The sequence below is a fragment of the Monodelphis domestica genome, chromosome 1, assembly GCF_027887165.1.
Source record: "Monodelphis domestica isolate mMonDom1 chromosome 1, mMonDom1.pri, whole genome shotgun sequence".
NCBI classification, from domain to species: Eukaryota; Metazoa; Chordata; class Mammalia; order Didelphimorphia; family Didelphidae; genus Monodelphis; species Monodelphis domestica.
This window is the reverse complement of record NC_077227.1, coordinates 52,562,074-52,584,255: the sequence shown is the minus strand read 5'-3', so window position 1 is coordinate 52,584,255 and position 22,182 is coordinate 52,562,074. Positions and strand designations below refer to the sequence as shown.

Below are 22,182 nucleotides of genomic sequence, written 5' to 3'. Positions count from 1 at the left end.
TTCTGAAACAGGGTATCAATAATAATAATAATGATAGCAGTGATTTTATGTATAATGATATTAATATGTAATATAATAAATATTCTATGGCACATATAGCACATAATATATTCCAGTTTTAAAATATACCACTTACTATGTATCAGGCACTGTGCTAAGAACTTTGCAATTATTACCTTATTTGATCCTCATGACAATTGTGGAAAGGTAGGTGCTACTATTATCATCCCTCTTTTACAGATGGGGAAACTGAGGCAAACAGAGGTTAAATGACTTGCCCAAGGGAGGGTCTCATAGCTAGTAGGTATTAGAGGCCAGATTTGAACTTGGGTCTTCCTGACCTCAGGTCTGGTGCCCTGTCTACTGGGTCACTTAGTTGAGAGGGGTTCAGAGACAGAAATGGGACACAGTGGATAGCACTTTGTCTGGGAAAAATGGAATCTGTGTGTTTTAATGGACTGGAAACTCCATGAGAGTAGGAAGTGTGTTGTTTTTGTCTTTGAATTGCCATTGCCTAGCACAATCCTGGCACCTAGGAGGTGTCTCAGACATATTTATTGAATTAAATTAATATGAATAAAAAATTCAATATGGTGGCCCAAAACCCACCAATCTGATCTTGGAGAAACTTGCTACACTCCCTACCTAGATCAGATCACCTCTGGAATATTGGGTTCCCTTCTGGGCATCACATTTTAGGACAGGGAAGCCAGGAGGCATGACCAAGGAGGGAGATCTCCACTGAGGAACAGATGGTGGTAAGTTACAGAACACCCAGGGTAGGGCAAACCATGAGAACAAAGGGCTTTGAAATCATGCCATACGAGGCAGGGGAAAGAACAGGGAATATGTAACCTGCAGAAGAAGGTTTGAGTGTTTGTGCTGAAATGGAGAGAACACAGGGCTCAGAGTCAGGAAGACAAGTCTTAACTTAGACACATACTAGTGTGTGACCCTGGGCAATTCCCTTAACCTCTACTTGCCTCAGTTTCCTTAACTGTAAAATGGGCATAATTGTCACACCTACCCAAATGAGATATCTGTAAAGCGCTTAATGCAGTGTGTGGCACTTAGCAAGAGCTCAATAAATGCTTGTTTTCTCCCTCCCTGCTTTGACTTGGGAAAAGGGATTAACTTGTTCTCTTTGATTCCAGAGAGCAATGACCAGGAGTGACAAATTTAGGTCTGCCTAAGAAAATATTTCCTAGCAATTGGAGCTACACCGAATAGGAATGGGATGTCCAGGGAAGCAGGCCAGGTCTTCCAGCAAAGTCTGAATAGCATCTTGGGAGAATTCTTGTTCCCTATGCCAGTCAACAGGCACCCGATAAGCACTGGCTGGCAGGCACGTGGCTAAGTGCTGGGGTCCCAAAGAACAGCAAGAAAGGACCCCTGCCTTCAAGGAGCTCACGTTCTCGTGAGGGAGACAGCATGGAAAGAACTGGGTCCATCAGAGACACAGACGTGATAGATGCTTAGAAGACAGTTATATATACACACACAGGTACATACGTAAAATATATAGTATAGACATAACATAAGAAATACTTTATATATGCATTTATACACACATTCAATAAGATATATATAGCACATGCATAGATACCCAAAAGACAAAATCATTTTACATTGACACATAAGAAATACAGCATATATATAATATGTGCATATAAGATGTATAGTATATGGATATAAGATATATTCTATATATGCATATGTACACATATAATATATTATATATACTTATGTACACATGCAATATATACACACATGATGTCTTTTACATATGCACATATACACAAATGCATGTACATATATGCATAAATGCATAAAATATATGATATATATGAACAGAATATTTTATATAAATATATATTGTATACATTTATGTACACATGAAAATGTAGGATATAATAAAGCATTATTATAGAGAGATATAAATAATATAATATAAAAATAAAAATATATAGTATATAAACAAAATATATTTATATATGCATATACACACAAGGCATACATATATGCAAATAAGACATAGCTTGTTTTATATGTGTATATATACATTAGACACATAAATACATATATAAGAGATATAGTATATACACAGAAGATAAACAGTATATACATATAAGATATGCAACATATGAATAAAAATATACAAAGAAGATCTATTTAATATATGCCTATATTATATATTTTTATGTTCATATAAAACAGGATATAATAAAATACATTATTATAGAGATAGAAATAAAATAACAATGCATAATATAAATAAAAATTAAAATGAATCATATAGTATATAAACAAAATATATTTATATATGCATATATACACATAAGACATACATATATTCAAATAAGACACATAGCATGTACATAATAAATAATACTACATATAACACACGGATGTAATATATTATATAGGAACATACAATATATCACACATGCTTATAACATGTAACATAAGATAGGTTTTATGTGTACATGTATACATTAGACTCATACATACATATAAGATATATAGTATATACACATAAGATAAACAATATATATAAGATATTCAGTATATGAGTAAAAATATACAAAGAAGATCTATTTTATATATGCATATATTATATATATTCATGTACACACAAAACAGGATATAATAAAATACATTATTTTAGATATATAAAATAATATAACAATGCATGATATAATATAAATAAAATTAAAATAAAACCATATAGTATATAAACAAAATATATTTATATATGCATATACACACATAAGACATACATATATTCAAATAAGACATGTAGCATGTACATAATACATACATATTACACATCATGTATGAATGTAATGCATTATCTATAAACAAATATATTGCATATGTGTATAACGTATGACATAAGATAGGTTTTATATACATATATACATTAGATACACACATATAAGATATATAGTATATACGCATAAGAGAAACAGTATATACATATAAGATATACAGTATCTGAGAATAAAATATACATAGAAGATATATTTTATATATGCATATACACACCAATATATTGTATATACTTAATAATGGATACACATAAGATCTATGCATACTTATATGCCTAATATATATAGTATATACAATAAGACATTTTACATATGCATATACACACATAAGATACGTGTGTATTTATATATAAAATCTATAATATATGCACATAAGACAGGGGCTCAAAGCTTTTTTTTTCTTTTAAAAATTATCATAATTTTAGGTTCAGAGGCAGTGGTTAAAAGCACTGGGTCTGGACTTAGGAAGACCTGAGTTCAGATCCAGCCTCAGACATGCCCTAGTTGTGTGACCTTGGGCAAGTCACTTTGTCTCTATATGCCTAGGAGGCAGCTAAGTAACTCAGTGGATAGAGTTCTGGGCTTGGAATCCGAAAGACCTGAGTTCAACTGGCCTCAGACACTATGGCCAAAATGTTGATCAAGTTGATCCTGGGCAAGTCACTTAACCTTTGATTGCTTGACAAAAGGATCCACTGGAGAAGGAAATGGCAAGGAAACTGGAGCAATTTGCCAAGAAACTCATGGATAACTGTGGTCCATGGGGTCACAAGGAGTCAGATATGACCGAATGATTGAACATCAACAAATTTTAGGTTCACAAATTTATAGCCAGAAAGGACCACGGCGATTCTATAATCTAGCCTCTCTCATTTTAGATGTGATGAATTGGGGGCCGAGGGAAGTCTCAGGTCACACAGCCAATTGGTGGCAGACCCTCTCTCTGAACTCAGGTCTTTTGGGGCCAAATATAATACTTTTCCCACTACCCCAGAACTGGCTCATGATTTTTCCTTTTTAAAAAATCAGTGAATTAGTTTGGGGTTCAAAAACTAGGATTTCTCCATTAATGTGTGCATTTCATGTAATAAAGCTGTCCACAGAGATGTCTTGGATACTAACAAGATCTCCCCCCCCCCCCATCCTATGTTTTTTGTGGTATTGAGATTATAGAAAGTGTAGAGGGTCTGAAACATGCATTTAAGGTGTATTTTCCAACAAATTTATGGCAATTAAGATATTTGGAGGAAAGGGTGTCACATTTCAATTTGAAAAGATCTTTTTACTATTGCATTATTAAATGCTTCGCATAATGCAAAACTTTAACTTTAGAAAGACCCAAGTTTAATACATTTCAAATAGATTTTTCTGTATTAAACATTTTAAAAATCAGAAAGTCTTGAGAGTGATGTGCAAAATAATCATAATAATAATCATAACTTGGCACTTTTGTGGTTATTTGGTTGTTTCCATTGCATCCAAATCTTTGAGACCCTGTTTGATATTTTCTTGGCAAAGATCATGGAGTGGTTTTGCCATTTCCTTCTCTGGTTCATTTTACAGATGAAGAAATTGAGGCAAACAGGGTGAAGTGACTTGCCCAGCTGGTAAGTGTCTGAGGACGGATTTGAACTCAGGAAGATGAGTTCAAGCCCAATACTCTGTCTAATGCACCACTTAGCTGCCCCAACTTGGTGCCTACTAAGTACTTAAAGATATTTGTTGAAGGGAAACACAAATGGACTGATGTATAGTGAATTAAGGCCCATCGGCTTGCCCAAAATCATATAGTCATTCTAGGAGAGAGATTGGATTGAAACCTGGAGCCATCTTGACTCCATCTTGAGGTCTTAATTCCAATGAATCCAACCCCTTTTCGTGTATCGCCAATCAACCAAGAAATGTTTCAGTAGTGCTGTGTTGGGCAGAGTGCAAATTCCCTCTGAGTGATAACATGAACATGGAATTTAGAGTAAGAAGAACCTTCAGAGGTTCTCCAGCCCAACGCTCTTACTTTACAGATGAGGAAAACTGAGGTCCAGATACATTAAATGTAAACAGTAAGAACTTACACAGACTGTTGATGATTTATAAGGAGCTTTCTGCATAATAGTCTTGTGAATGCAAGGATTATTTTCCCTATTTTACATATATGGAAACTGAGTCATTGAAAAATGGCATGTCTTGCTTGTAGTCACACAGATAGTATAGATATCATAGCTAGTCTTCAGGTTCAAAGACCAGGCATCTCCCCAACTGTTTCTCTTTCTTTTTTTCTAGAAACAAGAACGGAGGCTCCCGAGAGGGACTAAGAAGTTCACAGGACCCTCAGTTATGCTCCCTTTTCTGGGGTAGAGTGGAGGGATTGGTCTCCTCCACTTCACTGATAGGTCCTGAATTTGGAAGGGGATTCCCATGGCATCCACCGGGGCTGGGGAATGATCTTCTTACCTTTACAGTCAGGATAAAACCATGGCTATAGAGAGGGTTTTCCCGGTCCAGCACACCATTCAGAGTCAGTGCTCCACTGATGTAGTCCAGGGCAAAGATGCTGTTGGTGTTACCTGGAATAGAGACCAACTGCTGTCAGTGAAAAGGCATTGATTGAACTCAGGTTGACTGGGACTACAGAAAAGGAAGAGAGAACTTGAGATCAAGTGTTCTTTGCTGTTCATTTGGCCAGGGAATAACTTATTTCCTATGGAAAATAATGCTGTGAGAGACTCCCCTGTTCTACAACCTATATAGGCTCCCTATTGCTTCGAATTCTGGCTTTAATTTGAGCTAATTCTGCTTGGCTTTCATATTCTCTACGATTGGTTCTCATCTTGTCAAACCAACTTAATTTCCTATATGTCCCTACACGTCCTTTCTAGTCTCTCAAGTTGCACTTGGCAGACATCACACAAAATCCTCATTCCTGCCTCTCCTCATAGAAGTCACAGAATCATAGACTCTCAGTCCAAAGTAAACTCAGAGGCCAAACACTTCCTAGTTGTACTTGCCCAAGAATTTCCTTTATGATCTCCAGCCAGCCTTAGCTTGGAAGACCTCCATCAAGAGGAAGGAACTCATGTCCCCCCGAGGCAGCCCAGTGTACTTGGGAACACCTTTAATGATTGGGGAGTTTTTTCTTAGATCGAGTATAAATCTGCCTCTTTGAAAATGTCAACCATTGCTCCTAGTTTCCTTCTTTCAGGCAAGAAAGGACACATTGATCCCTCTTCCAACTGGCTACTTCTTAGATAGAGCCCAAAGTTTAGGGTCACAAGGGTGAGGAATCAAAGAAAGCCCTGTTGCTCTGCTGCCAGGGGCAATTGCAGATGCTTAAAATTATTCTCCAATGATGGCAAAGGCAGGGATAGCTCCAAGGGGCTCTGGTCTGGAAGCCTTCTATGACCTGTTGTTGAGTTGTTTTCAGTTGTGTCCTACTCTTTGTGACCCCATTTGGGGTTTTCTTGGCAAAGATACTGGAGTGATTTGCCATTTCCTTCTCTAGCTCATTTTACAGATGAAGAAACTGAGGCAGTTAAGTGATTTGCCTAGGATCACCTAGCTAGTAAGTGTCTAAAGCTGGATTTGAACTTAAGTTTTCTGGTCTCCAGGTTCAGTGTTTTATTCACTAAACCACCTAGCTCTCTTCTAGGACTACCAGATGGATTTAGATTTCAGTTCAAGACATAACTGAAGTAGAGACACCTTCGTACACACCATCAGTAGGCTGGCATATATTTATTAAGCACCTACTATGTGCTAGGTACTGTGCTAAGTGCTGGGAATATAAAGAAAGACAAAAACAAAGACCCTGCCCTTAAGGAGTTCACATTCGAATGGGGGAGACAATATGAAAAATAATCATATGTACAAAACAGACTGAACTTAGATGGCAAGGGATCTCCAAGGGAATCTCGGAGCACTGCTGGAACGTTTTCTTGCAGAATCTGGTATCTGGGTTGAGGCTTAAAGGAAGCCCAGAGGCCAAGGCAAGGAGGGAGAGTATTCTGGGCAGGGGGCACAGTTCCACCAAGGCAATAAGGTGCCAAGGTGGCAAGCCCATCACCCCTCACTTCTCTCCCCCTACACCTGCCTCCTGTATTCCTGAGGTATCAACAATACCATTCAGGATTTGTTCAGGCTGGGGAGAGATGCTCGATAATTTTTCTTGGGCTTTTACATGGCTCAGGGTGCTAAGGAATGGGATGGGGAGAATAAGGAGAAAAGAAGTGAAAAAGAAATGCTGCCCACAGCTGGTAACCTCATGCAGGTATTCTGCATCTGGGAGGAAGCTTCTAAGACAGGGGAATATACCTGAGCAGCTGGGTGGAAAGCCAGCTGAACTGCCTAACTGGGGGGCTTAGGGTTCCTGTAGGGCCTCCTGGTCAAGACTTCAGGAAACAATCCATTTCCAAACCACTTTGTGCCATATTTTCTCCCTCTCGTAGGTGCCTCCAGTCCTGGAGGATCCAAATTAATTGGCCGAGGCTTGTTAATTGTCTTAGGGGGCTGGTCCCAGAGTGACTCCCTGCCTGAGGGGTTGAGACTTATTAATAAAATTGCACAACAGGAAACCAGCTGAACAAACAAGGCCCCTTCCCTTGCTTCTGAGCTCCCTTGGAAGGGGAGATTTGATGTCCTATGTAATGTTTGCAGAACTGGATGAGGGACCTTGCCTTGACATGGCTCAGGTCCAGACCCGCTTCATCACTCCTTAGAGACTGATGAAGAGGTGGCTGATCTGACATGAGCCCTCACAGATACCCACCCACCCCCCAAATTTTTCCCAGCAGTCCCATGTGCACAACTCCACCCCAGATACCCATATACTCCCCTTGGGATGCCTCTCCTGACACCCATGGCCTCACACATACACCTACCCCCAGACACTCTGCCACACACACACACACAGCACCCCCTCACATCCCTCCCACCTATCCCTCACATACAGTCTGCTATTTCTTACACTTTGGTCCCTGAATAATTCGTCTGTCATCCAGCCACAGCCACAGTCACCCACAAACAATATCACCACTAATGAAAGGCATGATACAACCCACAGGCTCTGGGAGGGGACACTGTGCCATAGAAAGCAAGATAAGGGCAAGAAAAGAATGCAGGCTCAACTCAGGGGGTAATTTGGGGGTGACACGATTTTACACGATTCCTTCTTGGACTGGAAAGAGAACTGAATTGAGGGATGGAAGCTCTCACTTGAGGATGGAATTCTTCACTGGGAATGAAGTTTCCCCATGTAACAATACTGATTTATCCTGCACTGACCTCTTTTCTATTCCTGTAAAAGAGAGAGAGGGAGGATGGAATTATGCTGGGACCACCAAGTAATTTCCTTTGTATCACTCATCTAGACCCTGAAATCCCACTTCTTCTAGGAAGCCTTCTCGGATTGTTAAGAGCAAAAGTGATAGATATCCTTGGCCCTTTCCAATCTTGGGGTAAGAAGTACTTAGTCTCTTAATTAGCTTTCCACCTTGAAGTTCAGTTAACCCTTCACATGAATGCAATAATGTAAAATTTCCATTGGTAGATCATATAATCAATAAGCATTTTTTAGTTACCCACTATGTGCCAGGAACTGTGCTAGGCCTGGAGAGACAGACAAAAGGAGGAAAGTCCCCTTTTCATGGAGTTTACATTCTTGGGGAAAATGAGCATCAGCCTAGGCTTGTGTATTTGGTTATTTGGCCAGTTTTTTCGGTCACACATTCAAATGCTCTTGACCTGCGCAGACATGTGCTGGGTCTGATACAGGAAGCACCAAATTTAACTTACAGTGTCTGAAAAAAGTGCTGGCTAATTTTCTGAGGATTAGATAAGGATGGCAAGAGAAATGAAAACCCACTGCAAATCCAAAATGGCACCCTGAGTATATGAAGATGATGCTACCAACTCAATTGGATACTGATTTGGAGTCATTTTTCCATTGGTGGGATGAGCTGCCATCAAACCATCCTGCACTCTTGCCTGATATGATAAAGGACATGAATTCACAGGTATGGGAGGAAAAGACATGAGGTAGGAGACCTAGATTCTAGGACATGGATGTAGGTTACAGCTGTGGAATACATCAAAGGAAAGAAGGAAAGAGAGAAAAATGGGAGGGAGGAAATAGAGGATGGAAGGAAAGATTGGAGAGAGGAAGAGAGAGAGGAAACAAGGAAGGATGAGAAGAAAGAAAGAAGGAAGGGAGGGAAGGAATGAAGAGAGAGGGGGAGAGAGGGAGGAATTAAAGGAAGGAGGAAAGGAGAGAAGGAAGGGAGGGAAGGAAGGAAGAGATGGAGGGAAGGAGGGAAAGGAGTGAGAGAAGAAGAGAAAGAAGGAAGGGAGGGAATGAAGAGAGAGGGGGAGAGAGGGAGGAATTAAAGGAAGGAGGAAAGGAGAGAAGGAAGGGAGGAAGGAAGGAAGAGATGGAGGGAAGGAGGGAAAGGAGTGAGAGAAGAGAAAGGAGGAGAAAGGGAGGAAGGAAAAGAAATAGGAAGGGAGAGAAGAAGGAAGGAAGAGAAGGATGGAGGAAGGGAGGAAAAAATGAAGGAAAGGAGAAAGGAAGGATGACAGGAAAAAAGAAAACATTTATTAAGTACCCATTTTTTGCCAGGAACTGTGCTAAATGCTAGAGGTATAAAGAAAGACAAAACACCTTTCCTGTCCTCATCAAGGGGAAAGAAAACATTCAAAGAATTATGTGCAAAATGTACATTTAATCCTTACAATTACTCTGGGACATAGGTGTTATTATGAAACCCGTTTTACACTCAAGGAAACTGAGGCAGACAGAAGCAAAGTGACTTGCCTAGGGCCACATGCTAATAAATGTCCAAAGCAACATCTGAACTCATATCTTCCATTTCCAGGACTGGTACTCTATCCTCTGCACCTCCTTGCTGAAGAGTTTGATTTATAGAGAAGCTGGGTTTCAGTCCCAGATCTGCCACCTAATAGCTACATGATCTCTTCTATGGCCCTTGGTTTTCTAATGTTTAAAATGAAGGGATTGGACTCCCCCACTTTTTTAAAACTTCTACCTTCCATCTCAGAATTAATACTATATATTGGTTCTAAGTCAGAAGAGCACTAAGGGCTAGGCAATGGGCGTTAAGTGACTTGCCCAGGGTCACACAGCTATGAAGTCTGAATCCATATTTGAACCCAGGATTTTTGGTCTCTAGGTCTGGCTCTCAATCCACTGGACCACCTAACTGTCACCCATCTCCCCAACTTCTAAGTTCTCTTACAAGTCTTTTTCTATGGTCCTATAATCTATGAATCACATTCAGATCCTTGGCCGTCAAGACCAAGAGTTTGATGATGTCCTCATGTGCTGGGTTAAGCATGTGTCTAGAGGCTGAGGAAATAGGAAAACTTAAGAGGTGGAAGCCCCCTGCCTCAATGACTGGATGTCCCTCAGTCCCCCCCCTGCCCCCCACTCAAGGCTGTCCCTGTAGCATTATACACTGATTTTTTCTTCTTCTATCTTGGAAAGCAACATGACTAATATTCCCAATCCGTGGCCTCCAGGATTCTGTACCCAAATCCCATGGGGTAGGGGCTAGAAGTGACGGCAGTGCCCCTCGCTTCTGCTGTTTCTCATCTGCTTGGTTTCTATCCCTGAGCAGAAGGGAAGCTTCACCTTTGGATCTTTGATGCCTCGATGGGGTGGTTCCTAGCTGGGGAAGGAAGGTACCCTGTTGAACTGAGGATGGGGAGTGACCTTTGAAAATTCAGTTCTAGCTCTAAGGATTTTAGGGTATCACAAGCCCAAGCAGCTAGGCGAGGAGGGTCCAGGTGCTCTGTTTTGGGGAGGGGAGGCTTTTCTCTTCTCAGGGCAGCCTCCAACTCCAGGAGACCCAAGCCTTTAGGTCCCTTGAGATAGGCAAGACAGAGGTAAGCATAAAGTCTAGTAGAGTCTATAAAACCAGGAATTGGTGTTACGAGTGGGTTATGCGGGTGGCCAGAGGAAGTGTGTGTGTGTGTGTGTGTGTGTGTGTGTGTGTGTGTGTGTGAAGAACATAACCTCTTTCACTAAGAATACTAGAGAGAAAAGTCTTCCCCATTTGGAACTTGAAAGAGATAAGTTTTGGATGAATAAAAAATCCTACTTTAAACAGTGGAGATTAAACCAATGAGGCTTATTTTACAGCTTGAGGGAGAATAGGCTGAAAATATAAACTGCTCTGGAAGGGTTTAGATAAATTCCTAAATATTATTGAAGTTTGAAGTGATGGTGGATAGTCTAAGGGGAAATGTCCTGTAGGCAGGAGGAGATAGGGATTTGGAGCTTGGGTGAAACACATGCAGCTGGGGCTGGAGCCATTGATCTGGCTGTCATTTGCACCGAGGGGACAGGGGAAAGCAGGAGACAGGATTCATTTACATGGGGGCCAAGAGTTTCCACATTTAATGCCCAGATAATGTGGTCTGAGGGGAAAGCGGAGGCAGAGAAGGAACAGTCAGAGGGGCAGGTGAATCTACCTTGCAGGAAGGGATGACCTTTTTGGTTTAATACAAAGAACTTGGAATGAGGAGTGAGAAGAGCTGGGCTCCGGTCTGAGCCCTGTCAATTATCAGTTCTAAGACAGAAAACGAGTCTCTTGAATCCTAGTTTCCTTATCTATAAAATGGAGGCAGATGGCTCAGTGGATTGAGAGCCAGGCCTAGAGATGGGAAGTCCTGGGTTCAAATGTGACCTCAGATATTTCCTAGCTGTGTGATTCTAGGCAAGTCATGTAGCTGCTAATGCCTAGCTCTTACCACTCTTCTTTCCTTGGAACCAAAACCCAGTTTGTGTCAATGATGTAAATAACTATGTAATGATGAGCACCATGAGGGGAAGAATGGTGATAGGGAAGTAGGTGTCCTCCACCAATGCAGTGAAGGACAGAAAAGTTCAATCTAGAAGGCAGGAGCACCAAGCAAGTTTAAAGGTTTTCATTGGCCATTTGGTTGGTTTCCAGTGCTTGGCACACAGTAGGTGTATAATAAATGTTTTGAATTAATTTGGCTTATTTGTTTGAAGATGGGGGAGACCTATGCATGTCTAAAAGCAGAAGGGAAGGAACCAATTGAGAGAGGGAGAGAGAGAGGGAGAGAGAGAGAGAGAGAGAGAGAGAGAGAGAGAGAGAGAGAGAGAGAGAGAGAGAGAGAGAGAGAGAGAGAGAGAGAGAGAGAGAGAGAGAGAGAGAGAGAGAGAGGGAGAGAGAAAGAGACAGAGAGAGAGGGAGAGGGAGGGAGAGAGAGAGAGAAAGAGAGAGAGAGAGAGAGAAGGAGAGGGAGAGAGAAAGAGACAGAGAGAGAGAGAGAGAGAGAGAGAGAGAGAGAGAGAGAGAGAGAGAGAGAGAGAGAGAGAGAGAGGGAGAAGGAGAGGGAGAGAGAAAGAGACAGAGAGAGAGGGAGAGGGAGGGAGAGAGAGAGAGAGAGAGAGAGAGAGAGAGAGAGAGAGAGAGAGAGAGAGAGAGAGAGAGAGAGAGAGAGAGAAAGAGAGAGAGAGAGAGAAGGAGAGGGAGAGAGAAAGAGACAGAGAAAGAGAGAGAGAGGGAGGGAGAGAGAGAAAGATATATATATATATATATATATAGAGAGAGAGAGAGAGAGAGAGAGAGAGGGAGAGGGAAGAGGGGAAGAAGAGGAGAGGGAGAGAGAGGAGAGGGGAGAGACAGACAGACAGACATATATACTATGCTGGGGAGGAAAGGAATCATGGGGCAGTTGGTTCCTCTAAGTAAAATACTGAATTTGGGATAAGGACCTGGGCTGGAGTCCCATCTTTGCTACTTCTTAGCTTGTGAACATTGACAAGTTCCTTAGTCTTTGGTCCTCAGTTTGTTGATTTCTTTGTCATTTAAATCTGAAAATGAGGGTTGACTTGGCTATGAGGTCTCTTCTAGCTCCAAGCCTATGTGCCTAAGTAAGGGGGCACGCTTTCTTAGGAGTTAAGCAGGGATGAATGCTAGGGAAGAGATGGAAAACAAAAGGGTTACCTCTTCCTCAGACAGGCTGGGAGCCCGGGGGAGGGCAGAGGGGAATGGGAGGGAGAGCTTTCCTGAGACTCTCACCATGACTCTTTCACTCCTTCCTCTTTCAGGGATGTACTTGGCCTGTCACTGGTCTCCCCCAACCTTGTCCTCTCCACAATCCATCCTGCTCCATCTCTATGAAAATCTCATCTCCATTCCTTGTTCTCTTGTTATCTCCCTGTCAGCTTCTTGACCCAGGGAAGAGGTCTGGCTTGGTTTAAAAGCAGTTTAGTGAGTGGTTGACAGTGCGTGTGGCAACACGGGCTGATGGCTTTCAATTGGTTTGTCTGCTCTACTGGGCTAACAGCAATTCCTCTCCCTCCTCTGCCCTCCCTTCCCTCTGCTTTGGAGAAGAGCCAAGTTCAAGGGCTCCCTCGATCTTGGTCTCTCCTTGACTCTTCAGGCCCTGGGAGCTTGGTTCATTTGGGCAGGATTCGGGTTGGAGTAGGAGAGGGGTCGCCAAACATCCCTCCTTAAAGGAGCTAACTATTAGACTGAAAGATTTCGGTTATCTATTCTTGTTCCCTATTTCTCTCTATTTTTCCTTCTCTGCAACTTTTTGGAATTATCATTCAGAAGGCATGTAATGTTTACTGTGTGCCCAATTCTGTGCCTGAGGCCGTGGGGAATAATAATTTATATAGTTTTAAAAAGCTGAATCGTAGTTGTCTTTAAAAAAAAGAAAGACCATGTTTCCCTATCTTACCCAAGACAGACCTGGTCACACTCTGATCTGCACAGAATCTTTGACCTGCTCAGCTTCCTGGTTTACTCCTCCTTAGAAAGCCTGCTGGTCCCCCAGTTCCCAGGGGCTCACCCTATCAGTACCTCACTTAGTGGGAACATGCTGGCAGTTCAGCCCCCTGCAGCTCAGCCTCCCTAGGAGCAGGGATCACAGGATTTTGAGAAGGAAAAAGCCTTAGAGATATCTGATTCAACACCTTCACTTTACAAAAGGGGAAACTGAGGCACAGAGCATGAGACACCAAAGGTCACACTTGTAGTAAGCAGCTCTCCAGGTGCTTGTGGCTTCACTGATCCTTAATTGACTTGTGAGGGTCCAGGCTTTCTTAAATACCAACTCCTCCAGGGATTATACCCAGAACTTAATCAGGAAGGAGATAGGGGGATAGATGAGATCGTCTCTGCTGCTCCCATCCAGTTGGAGTTACCCAGTTTCCCCAAACTCCCTTGGCCTGAGGTGAGCTGGTTCTTCTTGAGTCTCATGGATAGAGGCTGCCTCCAGGACCATGAGTGGGTTTGACGCTTTGCATTTCCACTTACATTGGCTATATTTATTTCAAGAGCCACTTAATCCCAGCACATCTCCAGAGTGTTATTATTGTGGCGATGCCCAAATGAAGAGCCCATTAAGGGTATATTCTCCTTCTGCTGCTATTTTAGAATTCTCTCCCTGGGTCCTTTCGGGTCAGGAGTCTGGACCTGGGGTGCCTAGAGGACAAGTTGTAGGAAGACCCTCATGGTCCTCTCTGGATTCAGCCCAGAATGACCCTCAGACTTGAACGCGTCAAGCCCTGAATGGCAGGCAGAGCCAACATTTCTCCAACTTAGTGGGCGATCTCTCATGGGCTCCCTTTCTGTCTGGACCTGTCTGTGTCCCCTCCAGAAATGTTTGATGTCACCTCCTCGTAGTCCTAGACCAACACCTTCATTTTACAGATGAGGAAGCTCAAGGCCCAATCACTTGGCTTGTTAATGGTAGGACCTGGGTTAGAACCCAGTTCTCTTTCCACTTACCCAAGACAGACCTGGTCCCACTCTGATCTGCACAGGATCTTTGACCTGCTCACCTTTCTGGTTCACTCCTCCTTAGACAGCCTGCTGGTTCCCCAGTTCCCAGGAGCTCACCCTCTCAATGCCTTACTTAGTGGGAACATGCTGCGAACAGTGGGAACAGCCTTGGGTATCAAGGCTGGTGAAGATATTTGGACTCCATCCCCTTCAGGACTGTGTTCACCTTTCCTTTCATTCTGTGACTACCCTAGATATTCCCTCTGCATTACATAGTCCACCTCCTTGGTCAGGAATGACCGACCAGTCTTCTCACATGATCTCTAGGGGAGCCCACCTCTGCTCCTCAGAGCAGAGAGAAAGACGAGTCATGGGGCATCAGGTGAGGTAACACAGATAAACCTTAGGTACTAGATCAATTTTAGTGTGGTCGTTGTTGTGGTTCAGTTGTTTCAGTTGTGTCTGACTCTTTGGGGCCCCATTTGGGGTTTTCTGGGCAAAGATACTGGAGCAGTTTGCCATTTCCTTCTCCAGCCCATTTTCCAGGTGGGGAAACTGAGGCAAATGGAGTTAAGTGACTTGTTCAGGGTCATGCAGCTAGTAAGTGCCTGGGGCCAGATTGGAACTCAGGAAGATGAGTCTTCCTGACTCCAAGTTCAGTGCTCTCTACACTGTACCACCTATCTGGCTTATTATTATTGCTATTGCCTTTCTACTAGACCACAGCTGTTGTCACAGTTTGAATTCTGCCTCAAGCCTGGTTAATACTGGCAGGTGGTGGGAGGGTAAGCTGAATTCTCCTTGTGAGTAGACAGCAAACATCTATCCCAAAGGCCTTTGGGGTCTGTAGTGTGCATCATAAAAGTCTGACCTCAGAAAAGTCCTCCCCAAGTCATCTAGAAGCGGTCTATGTATACAAGAGACAAGATGGAGGCTAATTCTAGCCTAGCGAGAAGATGATAGCACCAGGGAGTCAGATCTGGGCTGGAGGTCCAGCTCTATCATTCAGTTCATGCATGACCTCGGAGAAATCTTTTCCCTTCTCTTGACCCCAGTGTCCTGTTCTGTACAGTGAGGGAATTAGATGAGATGATCTCCAGCCAACAAGTCACCAAGCATTTACTTAGTCCTCCCAATATTCCAGGCTCACTCATTCTTTGTCCTTCTTTTCAGACATCATGGGGCGCTATCTTGACTTGTGGGTGAATTGGATATAGGTGAGGTAGAGTTGCCCAAAGTCATCAGCATCACTGTCTCTGAACCCTCCACACAACCCACCTGTGTATGTGCCAGCTACGGAGTGGGCAAAGGGATTACAAACAGAAGCAAAAAGAAAAATGGCGCCTGTCCTCAAGGAGCTTATGTTCTAATGGGGGAAGTCAACATTGAAAAGTAGGGAGTGGGGAGGAGAGGTGGGGACAGATACCTCCATAGGGACATGGTGGAACAAGAAGCCCAGTGAGTCCGAGCAGAGTCCAGAGAGGAATAAAGACACAGACATGGCTCCCCTGGCCTGGGAACTTGATTGAAAATGGAAGTTTTGGAAAAATTGACCAATGAGAATAAAGGGCACAGGGATGGGAGGATCTTTCAGGGTGAGAAGGCTGCTTGATCATGGTGAAGGTGGAAGTCTAGAGAGTCAGGGAGGGAGTCCAGGGAGGAATCCCCAAAGTCTTTTCTAGCTCCAAACCCTATGGTATAATGGTAAGATGGAGAAGAACCAGTCATTTGTAATTTACAGCAAAAAGACAATCTATTCCTTTCCAGAAGAGGATCACCAGGATGGAGAAAGACTTGGAAGATGGGATGCAAGGATCAATGAAAGGATCCGGGTATTGTTATCCTTGAGAAGTCTTGGGAGCAGAGATATATGGGTTTGCAAATATGTAAAGGGCTGAGATACCACTTGGGAGAGGTTCTTGTTCTGTTTGGCTCTGGCCAGCTGAATGTTCCTTATGCAGAATATACCGTTTTTTCCTACCTCTGTGACATTAGCTGGGGGGCATCTAGGTGGTATAGTAGAGAAGTGTGCCTGGAGTCAGAAAGCTCTGAGTTCAAATCTGGTATCAGATACTAGTTATGTGACTCTGGACAAATCATTTAATCCTTTTTGTCTCCGTTTCATCATCTGTAAAGTGAGCTGGAGAAGGAAATAGTAGACCACGACAGATACTAGATGTGTGACCTTGGGCAAGTCACTTAAACCTGTTTGCCTCAGTTTCCTCATCTGTAAAGTGATCTAGAGAAGGAAATTGCAAACCACTCCAGTATCTTTGCCAAGAAAACCCCAAATGGAGTCATGAAGACACGGACATGAGTGAAACAATAAAGTCTTTGTATAGACTGTCCACCAGGGCTGGTATATTCTCCCTCCTCACTGCTACCTCTCAAAAACCCTAACTCCTATAATGCCTCACTTAAGCACTATCTTCTAGCTGAGACCGTCCCTGATTCCTAACCCCTACCCCAGTTATTAGGGTATCTCTGAAATTTATTTTGTAGCTTTTTTTTTTGTATTGACTTATATATGAGCCCGTTATTCTCCTCCAGTAGAATTATGAGTTCTTTGAAGGTCGAACTTGCTTTATTTTTTGTCTTTATAACCCCAGCACCTACCACAGTGACTGACCCATAGTAGATGCTTATTGATTGGTTCCAGAGGACTGAACTAGTAGCAATGAGTGAGGTTGCAGAAATGACCCATTTCAGTTTGACCTAAGGAGTAGCTACGACACAATTATGAATCGGAGAAAGTGGAATGGGCTACCTTGGAAAAAGAATGGATTCCTCCATCCTGAAAGCCTTCAGGCAAAGACTGGACAATCGCCTGTCATGGCTGTTGTAGGGGGAAATTCTAACTCTGCCATCCTGTGAGTCTCTGTGGCTATTTTCAGCCTTGAAGCTCTTGGTACCTGACATCTCTGGGCTTGAAAGGCTTAAGGGCTCTCTCCAAAGGGCCCTGGATTCTTCTCTGCCAAACTCAATCCCATTAAACAGTTATTTTTGAGCAGCCAACAAAAAACCCTCCAAAGAAATGCCACCTTCCAGTCCTTCCAGGCATTTTAACCTGGCTCAACGGCAGACCCAACACCATCCAGCACGGCTCTATAATTTAGCTTGCCATATAATTCCGTCAATGTATAATTAAATCTGGAAGCCTGTTTGAGATATGGCTCAATGCAAGATGCCTTATAAATTAAAGATTGTTATTTAGCTGCCCACTGACAAAAGGACCAGCTACAGGGGCTGTGCACAGCCTGTGCTGGAGTCAATAGCTTCTGAGAAACATATGGCAAACGGAGGTGTAGGTTACAGCTGCTCTTTCATTTGGGGCTGGAGATGGAGGCTGAGAATTTCACCAACCTTTCTCCCATGAGCTCTCTGGGCTGGATGAAAAGGCACTTCCAGCTCCTGAGTCCCTCCAAAGCAAACAGAAAGCCCATTCGAGAGGACTGATGGCAGGAGACTGTAAAAATGTCGTAAGCTCAGGACAGAAGTAACTGGACATTCTCGAATCAAGCACCAGGTTCAAATCCCAGCTCTAGCCCTTAGTAGGTCCATTTCGGGGCAAGTTGCTTTTCCTGACTTTTATTTTCTTCAAAATGTAGAATGGAAGTAATTTCACTGCTTGCCTCATAGTGAGGGACATAATAAAAATGTATAGAAAATATTTTGTAAGCCTTAAAACCCTATAGACTAGGGGAAGCTAGGTAGCACAATGGATAGAGCACCAGATCTTAGAGGTAGGGGATCCTGGTTTTAAATTTGGCCTCAGACATGACTTAGCTGTGTGACCTTGGACAAGTCCCTTAATCCCTGTAGCCTAGCCCTTACCACTCTTCTGCCTTAGATTTGATTCTGAATATAAGTATTAAAGGATTGAAAAAAATATATACATAATAACTTGTATTTATAGTATATTTATTTTAAATTTATATGATCCATTTATTAATTTTATTTATATTAAACATATTTTATTTATATTAATGTATGCATAAATTTCTAAATCTATAACATAAATTTATATGATTGCATGGCATATAAAATTATATAATTATATAGCAAATAAAATTTATAAATATAAATAAATATATATAACATATATAAAATGATACTAGGTGACTCAATGGATAGAGCACCAGGCTTAGAGTTGGGAAGTCCTGAGTTCAAATCTAGCCTTAGATCACATGTGACTCTGGGTAAATCATGTAACCCTGCCTGCCTCACTTTCCTCATCTGTAAAATGAGCCGGAGAAGGAAATATCAAGCCACTCCAGTATCTTTGCCAAGAAAACCCCAAATGGGATCATGACAAACAACTGAACAATTAAACTTCTATGAATATTAGTGGCTCAGAGATTATATTCTATAGTGAACAGAGCAACAAAGGGTAGGTCTCGGCTTGAAAAGTCCTACTTCTCCCATTTAGTAGCAGGATGACCGAGGGTGAGTCATTTAACCTTCTAGTCCCCTAGAGCTGGTATCCAACTCAAAATAGAAATAGGGGCCACTGATTCCTACAGAGGGCTCCCTGCTGGCTGTTTCATACTGACAGTTAAAAAATGTAATATTATTTATATTTTGTTGTATTTTAAAATTTTATTTTGTTGAATATTTCCCAATGACATTTTTTAAACCTTGATCTTCCATCTTAAAATCAATACTGTGTCTTAGTTCCAAGGCAGAAGGGCTAGGCAGTGGGGGTTAAGTGACAAGCCAGATTTGAACCCCATATCTCCCATCTCTAGGACCAGCTCTTTATACCCTGAGCCACCTCGGATGCCCCATCAATTATGTTTTAATCTGGTTCAAGCTGCACTCCAGTTTGTTGGACAGGATACGGGTTTGACACCTCTGTCCTAGACAACTCTTGAAGTCTGCAAGTCCCATCCAAGTTGCTGGTCTGCATTATTGGAGAGAATTTGTATACCAGGTATTTCCTAGACTAATGCCCCCTCCCGCTTCAAAAGAAAAAGTATCATGGGAAATAAAATGAACCCAAAGCCTGAAAACAGTCTGGGTAAGTTGAGGCTAGTGGGCTCACTGAGTTTGGAAATTCTGAGATACAATAGGGCTACAGCCAGTTGGCTGCTCTCATTAAATCTAGCCCCAAGAGGTGAGCAAATCCATCCAGGGAGGAAATGGAGCTCCCAGGCTGATCAGTGGTACAGCTGTCCCTGTGAGTGGCTCTTGCATTCATTCTCTCTCTCTCTCTCTCTCTCTCTCTCTCTCTCTCTCTCTCTCTCTCTCTCTCTCTCTCTCTCTCTCTCTCTCTCCCTTTTCCCCTTCCTTTCTCTCTTCCTTTCTCTCTTTCTCTCTTTCTTTCTTTCTTTCTTTCTTTCTTTCTTTCTTTCTTTCTTTCTTTCTTTCTTTCTTTCTTTCTTTCTTTCTTTCTTTCTTTCTTTCTTTCTTTCTTTCTTTCTCTCTCTCTCTCTCTCTTTCTTTCTCTCTCTCTCTCTCTCTTTCTCTCACTATATTTTCCTTCCTTCCTCCCTTCTCTTACCTTCCATCTTAGAATCAATATTGTATATCAGTTCCAAGGCAGAAGAGTGCTGGACTAGGCAATGAGAGGTTAGGTGATTTGCCCAGGATCACACAGCTAGAAAGTACCTGAGGCCAGTTTTAAATCCAGGGCCTCCCATCTCCAAACCTGGCTCTCAATCCACTGAACTACCTAGCTGTCCCCAGCTTCTACACTTATAGGCTAGGCTGGATGGATAGACCCAGGTTCCAAAAAGCAAAAGTAAAAAGCAAAAACAATGTCTGAAAAGAGAATAATGCAATCACTGATGAAGGAAGGGACAATTCTAATAGAGCTCATTTGACAATTATAATTATTGCTCATTTAAACAAAGGGAATTCTTCAGCTAATTAAAGTTCTTGTCTCCTCCCTCCTCCCTAGATAAAACAGTTTGCATTCTATGAATATGAGGGAATGGCATAGTCTTACATTTCTTAGGCTGAATTCAGCCTCCCTCAGCATTTGCATCATTCCTTTGGAGCACAGGACTGGATTGAAGCTAACAAATGACTACCTTTCCCAACAGAATTACTCCTAGGACCTGATTAATGCATTTGCTAATAACTGGCCCCCATTAACAGGACGTTAGACCAAGTGGCCAAGTATATCAAAAAGCTCTTAAGTTATTGATGACTTGGGGTCAGAGGAGGCCCTCATAGACACAATGATGAGTAGTAGCAGCACAGGGTGAGCCTACAGGGCTGCTGGGATTCTTATCCCCCAACTACAGTGATGGAATGTGGTTTGACCAAGAATCACCATTGCATATGGCGGAGATGTTATACAACATGGGTCTGGGAGCCTTGCCTTCTGAACTGAAATGAATTCATTGGTACTTGACCATGTCACCTTAATTAATGACTCTTTCTCCAGGTCACCAGCACCACCGTCACCCACAAGCATGAACTTGACTTGTGCAGGAATTGGATTTAAGTCAAGATATCACCCTGTGACGTCATCGGTCCTCTTCGAAAACAAAGGACGACCACTACCACCACCACCACCACTGAAAGTCTATTGCATGCAGATCACGGTGTTAGGCACAAGGGATTCTTGTTTAAACTGGGTGCCAAAGGGACTTATAATGTAGCCAAAGAGACAAGCCTCACATCAGGGAAAGATAAATATAAGGCAGTAAGTGCCAAGAGTGTAAGCAGCAGCTGTACCCACATAATAACAACAATAATATGTACACACACACACAAACTTACACACAAATTTTTTCATTATCATTCATTTGTTCCCAAAAGAGGAAACAATCATTGTAGGTTAGGGGTGGATCATGGGAGACTTAATGGAGAAGGGGAGACTTGAAATTGGTCTTGAACCCTACAGTTGAGCTCATTAGAGAGGAAAGATGGAGGAAATGGCATGGGCAGTGGTCTCCGAATTTCTAAGGAAGAACTTGAGAGCCTAGGATCAAAGACTTGGAGCCTTCAGAGGGGAACTCCAAAGTCATCTAATCACCTCTCTCATTTTAGAGAGGAAGATATTTCCCTTAGAGCAGTTAAGTAGGTTGCCCAAGGTCAAAGACATAGTGATTAGCTGAATCAGAACTCGAATCTAGACCTTCTGCTCATAAATCCAGAGATTCCAAGGTAGAAGGAATTAAAGGAAAGATTATTCATATAAATGACCACCTTAAATTGTTATGTGTCAATTTGTTTTATGTTATTTTCTGAGAGACTGGTATAGAAAAGGAATGTATGATTTAAGTCAGGAGTTCTGAGTTCAAATTCACTTGCTGGCATTTTCTAGTTGGGTAACCATGAAGGATAATCACTTAATTTTCTCAGCCTCAGCTTTCTCATCTGTAAAATGGGGATAAAAATATGTCCTGGCCCTACTTCCCTTATATGGTTGTTGTGGGAAAGCCATTTTATAGGCATGAGCTCTTGCTAGTGTGCAAGGTACTATGCCAAGTACTGGGAATACATAGACTATAGAGTGGAGAGAAGGTTGAAATCCCAGTTCTGCCCTTCACTTTCTAGGTGATTCTGGGAAGTCATTTTCCTAATCTATAAAATGGACTTGATGACCTCTAAGGTTCTTT

General features: G+C 42.2%; 1 protein-coding gene across 2 annotated transcripts in view; it reads right to left on the bottom strand.

Moving 5' to 3' along the window:
• CDH23 (cadherin related 23) overlaps window positions 1–22,182 on the bottom strand; it is a 655,553-nt gene that overhangs the window by 295,318 nt on the left and 338,053 nt on the right. For both annotated transcript variants that reach the window (XM_056799300.1, XM_056799301.1), the window contains exon 10: window positions 5,283–5,395. In XM_056799300.1, coding sequence (XP_056655278.1) covers window positions 5,283–5,395 — 113 coding nt within the window. The remainder of the gene's footprint in view (window positions 1–5,282; window positions 5,396–22,182) is intronic.